This window comes from Mustela erminea, chromosome 14 (genome assembly GCF_009829155.1).
Source record: "Mustela erminea isolate mMusErm1 chromosome 14, mMusErm1.Pri, whole genome shotgun sequence".
Classification (NCBI taxonomy): Eukaryota; Metazoa; Chordata; class Mammalia; order Carnivora; family Mustelidae; genus Mustela; species Mustela erminea.
The window spans coordinates 28,729,805-28,737,710 of NC_045627.1; the positions used below are offsets into that span (position 1 = coordinate 28,729,805).

At 41.6% G+C, this 7,906-nt stretch overlaps 1 protein-coding gene across 2 annotated transcripts in view; it reads right to left on the reverse strand.

Annotated features, from left to right (window-relative positions):
* TMEM26 (transmembrane protein 26) overlaps window positions 1-7,524 on the reverse strand; it is a 44,103-nt gene extending 36,579 nt beyond the window's left edge. Inside the window, exons 1-2 of one of the 2 annotated variants that reach the window (XM_032312773.1) lie at window positions 7,388-7,524; window positions 5,589-6,405 (exon numbers count right to left, since the gene is read on the reverse strand). In XM_032312773.1, coding sequence (XP_032168664.1) covers window positions 5,589-5,779 — 191 coding nt within the window. In that variant the 5' untranslated portion in view covers window positions 5,780-6,405; window positions 7,388-7,524. Of the gene's footprint in view, window positions 1-5,588; window positions 6,421-7,387 lie in introns of those variants that run through there. The other variant, XM_032312774.1, reaches the window with a different exon arrangement.
* Between the last annotated feature and the right edge of the window lie 382 nt (window positions 7,525-7,906).

The window sequence follows — 7,906 nt, forward strand, 5'->3', positions numbered from 1 at the left end:
TAGTCTATCTGCTGGGAGAATTTCCATTGTCCAAGACGGCCATATGGAAACCACAGGGTCTCCTTCTAAATCTCTCCATTTCATCCTCCCTGATATCTGAAAAGATCAGCAAGAGAAGAGTGCTTTTATTTCCCAACTTTCTCACTGGTTAAACAATTTTGATGAAGGAAGATACACATTGTCAAATACTATAGAATGACAAAGATTCTCCTACACTACCCAAGACTTGTTCAAGGTTAGGCTTTGTATGATTTCTGTCAAGTCTGTGTTTCCACTTCTGCTGTTGAGCCTTCTAAATACAATTGAGTATTCAGAACAGACTACACTGAGGTGTTTTTTTTGTTTGTTTGTTTGTTTTGTTACAAAATTGGTTTGAATTTGAAATCCTTTTAGGATAGAATCTCTTCTGACTCCCCATTTGTCTTTCCTATTTGTAGTTGGGGCCACCCATACACTGTCTAACACATGGTGTCTCAAATGAGATATGGTAACATAAAATTTAAAAGGAATTTTTCACGACCTGGGGAAGAGTAGAGACCTGGAAGAAGAGAAAAGAAATGCAGTTTTATCTGTCTTCTGGGGATTATGTCAGAAATGTCCCAGGGCACACTTGGCCTTTCTCTCTCCCTCTTTTCATCGCCCTGGCTACTCCCACATTGACTCCTTCTCCTCTCTAAACAGACAAACCTCAGATGTCTCCTCTCAGCCAGGCTTCTCTAACCACCCAGTGGGAACCCCCCCCCCCTCCTTTATCCCTCTGTGACTGCTACCACTTAGGCCTCCAGAGTTGAGATCCCTCTTTGTTGCTTATTAGCTCCCTTGTTTCTTATTGACTTCTTTATTTTCTGAGTCCCTGGACTAAAACGTGAGTTCTTTCAGGGAAGAATTTTACCTGTTTTTTTCACCCTCCATACTCTTGACACTCAGTGTCTAATACCCATTAGCTAGTCCACATACGTTTGTTGAAAGAAGACTGATAAGCTTTCCAGAGAAATCTGCTCAAGGTTTCCTACACTCCCCTCCCTCAGGACATCTTTAACTACACAGCCCTTGCACTCCTGTCTCTTACGCATTATCTCCTGTTTCAGCTCAAATGCCATGACGGCCCTTCTCCCTACTCACCCCACCCCATACACTTAATCACATTCCTTCTACCCTAAACAGTTGGACTCTTGATAACCCGCTCCTTCAATTGCCAGCTAAGGAGTTGTGAATAAAATGACTTCATAACTCTGTGCCTCAGTTTCCTCATCTAAAAATGGGGAAAAACAGAGAAACAGAAAATCAGTGCGGCTGCTGTCAGGATCACATGGAATAATCTGTGTAGGAAGAAAGAGCCTAATCATCCACAAATGCTAAATTATTCATAATTATTCCTACACATTTGAGCACTTAATCAGAATGCTACCCTTAAATTTAAAATCTCAAATATTTTGGTTTTCTGTTCTTTCTGCCTGTTCACACAGAGTCTAGCATAGTATCATATGTACTTACTGGGTAATTCAACAAACAGACATTTGGTTAAGCTCAATAAAGGAAATAGTAAAGAGATATAATGAAGAAAGTTGACCAGGTAGGTAAGGTCTTTTATTAACTCAATTATATTTACCTTATATTCTTGAAATTCTGATGAGGAAATCTAAAGGCTTAATGAATATTTTTTGCCAATAAATCCAACTTAGATTTCTATTTATTTGAGGATACTGCCTCCTTCCAAGTAAACAGGCTTCAAACTTTTCACAATCTTGGTCCTTTTTCTTACTCCTGAGAAATATTTTATTGGTACTGGCAAATAAGCAACAGAAACATTGTCTTGCGTTTGACTTTACCTAAATGGCAATTCATAGATCTATCAGACTGTTACCTGGATAATAGAAAATAAAATCAAGAAAACAAAAAAGCAAGCGATACTAACTCTCCATCGTATAGGAATGTAAGTGAATGTTCATGTGAAATTAATACATGCCAGGTGAAAGTGAGCAAATTACACCAGCACACATTTATTGGGCTTGACAAGGGATGTGTCATTGGCTTACCCTCTCTATCCTATAGGATTCCAACAAATTAAACTTCTCCAACTGAAATTTATGAGTGTTGACGTAATGTTGCTGTCCCTGGACGGCTGAGCTCAGCAGCACTAGTTCCATGTTTCCTTTCCAAAGGATAGCTAAAGAAACATTCTTTTGACAAGTGTAATATGTTTGCTATGTTTCAGGAATTTTTTTTCACATTTTCCTCTATAGCTCAATGTATCGTTCCATGATTTCTGTGGGTTTGATTTATGTGGCGTCAGGTGCAAAAGTTAGTAAAAAGCACAATGTTCAGAATAGACCAGAGTAATCTAAATGAGGGTCATAGATTTGATGCTCTGGAAAAGAAATGTTCACCTCCTGTATGTATGGAGCTTCATCTGCCATCCAGGCATTATTTGACTGGTCGATTGATTTTAAGTATGGAAAGGTTTCACCTTATTCTTCTTCTTAACTTGTAAATGGATAATGTATCCCACTGATACAAAGGATAATTCTTTTACAAGTCCTTTAAAAAAATTAACCCATAGTATACATAATTCTGTAACTTTATTCTCCTGACAATATGTCATAGGCATCTTTCTAGGTCAATAGCTAAACTCCAGCTCATCACTTTTAATACCAACAAAATATACACAGTATGGGTATATTAACAATTTTCAACCAGTCTTTTGATGGCTAATCAGGTTGTTTTTAGGTTTATTTTTTACTTACTACAAGATGGAAATTAATATTTTCGTATGTATGTCTTTACATACGACCACCTTGGGTTCTATAGGGTAGATTCCAGATTATAAGACCAATGGATCAAAAGGTATACAATATGTAGATCTGTACATAAATCTATATATTTACATTTTTTCTATAGAAAGATCTAGATACTGTCATATTTACTTAGGTTTTTTTGTTTTGTTTTGTTTTTGTTTTTACTTCATCAGTCTTGATTTCCTGATGGAAATTGTTTTTTTAATCACACAAAAATAACAAGAAGTCATGCCTTGCCTTACTCAGAGAACTTCGACCCAGCAATGAAATATGTCTCAAATCAAATATTTTTTAATTGTTACCATGTTATACATGGATAATTGTCTATATTTTTTCAGCATCCTATCTTCTGATTTTTTCCCCCTCAAACTTACTGACAATAGTGTATGAGCTTTGTCCACCACAAAAATGACCACATTTTCAGGCTCAGCAGAACAAAGCATTTAGTAATATCAGTAGAACAAAGCATTATTAATCACATTTTTATTTAGATCATTTACAAAGACTCAGTTCTTGAAATTTTATAAGTCAAATCTACTATTTTCTTTGCTTATTTTCAAATATTAGTTTAGATATTAAGCCAGCACAATTTTTTCAATAAATACTAAAATATACAGTATACATCATGGCCTGCTCTGAAATAAAGGTGAGAAATTTTTTCTACTTTTTGATTCTGAGCCAATGGTTTATTGGCCAGTCCCTCAAGTAAAGTTGTTGGACTTGTACAGACAGAAAATGTGTCCAGTTGACTCATAATATTTTTTAATAAGAAGAAGAAAGGAGAGAAATCCTAGTATTTAAAAAAATAATTCCTTTTTTATTCATCAACCATAAAATATATTATTTCATTTAATTTATAATGACCTATAAGTATTTATAGATGAGGAAACCGAGGGTCAGAGAGGTTCAGTAACATGCCCAATGCCTCAGAGCAAATAAGTATTGCTCCATTGCTCCATTTTCCTTCTGATTTTGAGACCACACTACACACGAATAGGTCCCTAGTTTCCTATTTAATTCTATACATTGATCACCTATTTTTGCCCCAATCATTTTTCCTCTCATAGTTGTAATCAGCTGCCAGTGATGGTATAGACATGAAGGTAAAGTTTCAATGGGCTATAGTATTTCTACATAACTGGTTGGGAATTCTGACTTAACATGAGTGAAGGCCTCTGGTCTACTCTTGGAGCACAAGGGAGAATATTTCACGGACCATTGGGTTGGTTCCCCTTTTAAGGCTGACCTCTTCCAGAAGCTGTGCTGGTTGGTGACAGAACTACTTTCCATGAAACACTTTTTAGCCTCAGATTGCAGGCTCCTGCTATGAAGATATTTTCTACCTTAGCATTGCAAAGCTGCTCAGTAAAAATGAAATAAATCTCATATGGCCTGCAGGGTGAACATTCTTCTCCCCTTCTGTTTTTTTAACTTATTGGCTTATTGGGGAAGCTAATGACCATTTATTTGAGGTTTTTAAAGGACACATTGGAAAGTACTTCAGATCTCTCCTCCTTAATAAGCTGATCATAGGGTGGGGGGAGGGGTTGTAACATTTCCATCCTTATTGTATTACATCAGGATTCTACCTGAATCATTTTTTCACTGATAATTCTGGTAATTTTTAAAAGTGGAAAATTTAAGCAAGATTCACATAATCTTAAGAGACACAACAACACATTCTCACCCTTGGACTGTCACAAAATACAAAGCTTTTTGCAGTTTAATATGCAAAATTGTAGATAGGAGGTTTTATTCCCCCCTTAATATGGTTGGTGGCTGACCATAATGTCCTTGTGTATGTAATTCTTTGATTTAACTAATAATATTTTCTTCCAGCATTAAATATTTTTAAAACTACTGACATATGTGAAAATACTGCCTTACTGTTTTTTTTTTAAACTAATGTATAGTATAATTTTACTGAATTTTTATGTGACTGTAGTCTTACTCTTTTTAAAAATTAATGCAGGAAGAAGCCTAGCTTGGAGAAGTTTGGATGAAAATCTACTGGGAGTGGAGGGATGGAGGTGGAAACTCTTTGTAAATGGCAAGAGACTGTTTTTCTCAACTCTTCTATTGCCAGTCAAGTCTTCCGGGAGAGAATAAAACATCACACAGAGCCTGTCGTTCCTGCAGGTTGAGGTTAAGTTTGAACCTTCCTTGCTCGTCCCTCCACCAGTGTGGCAACCCTTCTCTGACCAGGTGAACTTGCATTAACCAAGCTCCCACGGAACCAACCTGCGGCACCTGAAGCTTATGCAGAGCGGCACAAAAGTGCTTCGAGGAGCTTCTTGCCCTAGGCGACTGTTTTATGCACACAAGCTCTTTCAAAAGTCGCTTGTGCTCAGCGAAAGGCATCCCCCCACCTGCAGGCAGAGAGTAACGAGTGCACACCCACACACCCCAAGTTCGGGAAGCTGGGCTCAGGAACATCTCCCCTGCCCCACGACTCCCCCGCTCTGGAGCACCTTCCGCAGAGAAGGCAAGCTTTTCCCTTCTTTTTTTCACATCTTCCAAGTTGCCAAACCTGGGACTGGGTGACACGGGGCAGAGACTGAGCCTTTCCTGTGTTGCCCTGGAACAGGAAGGACCCTGAGGTACTGCGGCGTGTCCCAGAGATGCGCAGGCATCTCGCGCTCCTAAGAAGCTCCCGGCGAGGACAAAGAGGGTCAGAATCCGAGTAAGAAATGGGCGGGCTGCGGGGAGACTGGCTCTTGGGCTGCTGGCGAATGCCATAGGGAACAGTGCCCAGGGACTCCACGCGCCCTCCCTTTCCCGGGGTGCGCTCACCATTTGTAGCCTCTGCCGCGCTTGAACTTGAGGGTGAGCCCGGTCTCCAGAAAGAGCAAGAGGTTGAGCAGCGCGAGCAGCCAGTACCGCGGCTCCTTCTTCACCTCGGTCACTCGCCAGACCCCAACCAGAGAGTGCAGCACGAACAGCAGCCGGGTGGCCAGATTGTTGAGCAGGACCAGTCCCTCCATGCCGGCCCGCGCGCTCTGCCCGCGGCCCCCAGACCCCCGCCTGCGCCCCCGCGGGCCCCCTCGGGAGCCCGGGAGCCCGCCCGTGGGCGGGAACCTGACAGCTCGAGACCCGCCGCTGCTGCCGTCCCTCCTCAGCCTCCCGAGCAGGGAGAACAGGAGACAGCGGTTCGCCCCTCCCCCAAACTTCCTGACAACTCTCAAAGAGGGGAGAATCTAAACCCAGCCTGTCTAGACTGCTGGGGAGTTCTGGGGCTGAGCCTCCGGGATCTCCGGGGCGTTATTCCCCGGAGCTGCCCATCTCCTTCTCAATCCCGGGAGCCAGGCTCCAACCCTGCAATCTACCCCATCCCACCCCCGCAGGGTGTCCTCCAAAACTTCCCGACTCCCAGAGATAGGGTGGAGTGAGGGTCGAGGTGCTACATAGCCTGAGAGGGGGGAGGAGGACGCATCCGTGCCATCTCCTCCCTGGCTTTTCCAGCGAAGTAGTTTGATTCACTCACACTTCTTATGGGAACAAGCTGTCATAGTAACTCTAAGCTGGAACGGAGGAGGGCCAAAGAATCCGCTGTCCAAGCAGTTTTGGAAACGCTGTTCCTGCGCAGTTTGAAGAATGAAACTTCACAGGACTAGAGGAAATCAGATGGGGGTTTTCTGAGAGCGGTCCTTGCACCTCGTTTAAGGAGTGGGTAGCCCGGGTTACTGCCACTCTTTGGTCAATGTGTTATCAAAGCAAAGAGATGTTCTTTATTATGTCGTCCCTACTCTCACTTCCCCCCACCCCCCACCTCTAGGAATTTCTTCTGAAAGTTGGAGGTTAGCAAGGCAGGAAGGCAGAGGGGAGACAGAGGAAGGAAGGAGAGGATAAAGCCAGGGGTTGGACTTGTGGGAGCAACTCGTGCAGCTGGGAAGGCACCCTTGAGATCAATGACCAATGAATTCAACTCTGGTCTTTCTAGCATCCAAGGTGAAGAGGAAACTGAAGTCAGGGTTTCCTAAAACACTCTTCATGATTTCTGTTCCCTTGTTTCCCCACTGCCTGTACCACTATTTATTTGACACTATTCTTTAAATGAACTCAAATTTTTACTGAAATAATTTTTAAATGAAACTTTATATCACTTACAAATGGAAAAACCAGTAGAGTAGGCCAGAGGTAGAAGGTATTACAAAAACAAATAAAATAAAATGAAACTAAGTTATTGAAATCTCAGTAGATATTAATTATTGCCTTCTAAAACTCTGTACCTCAGCCTCCTTCTTTCTGGGGAGATAAAGCAATGCCAGGGGCACCTGGGTGGTTCAGTGGGTTAAGCCTCTGCCTTCCCCTCAGGTTATAATCCCAGGGTCCTGGTATCAAGCCCCACATTGGGCTCTCTCTGCTCAGCAGGGAGCCTCCTTCTCTCTCTCTCTGCCTGCTTTTCTGCCTACTTGTGATTTCTGTCTGTCAAATAAATAAAAATAAATAAATCTTAAAAAAAAAAAAAAAAAGAAATTCCAGTCATATTACTACCAAACAGGGATGTTCTCTTGACCACATTAGTAAAACTGAGAGAAAAACACAAAAGAAGTATCTTGGTTAGGTTTATTCAACTTATGATCATCCCTTACCTTTCTTAAAATTAGGTTGAAAACTCTGAATTATATGATTAGTGTTTTCATGAAGTAAAAAAAATCCAGTTGCTTAGAAGCTCAGTTACTTCTGATACTATTATCAGGAAGATTTTCTTTTCCCTGTGGGTGTGTATTCTTCCATATCTTTCAGGAAACCCAGCAGTGATTTCCTGGGACTACTTATCATAGTGCTTTTCATTGTGGGGTGATGGCATAGTGACCAGTGACCTCACGCTATTCAGTGACACACAAGAGCACAGTGTACCAGTGCAGTGGGAGGCAGGGTGGTGTGGACATTGGAGCCTAGAGCCAGGCCAGCTGGCTGCCTTGGAGTCCTGGCTCAGCCACTTAGTAGTGTATAACCATTGTACCTCAATTTCCTTATTAAGCCTATTAACTTATAGGGCCATTGAGAGGATCAAATGAGTTAATCTATACAGAGCACCTGGCAGGTAAAAAGTACTTGGTAACACTGGTGATTATTGCTGGACCAAAAAAAGTTAGTCTGGACAAGTA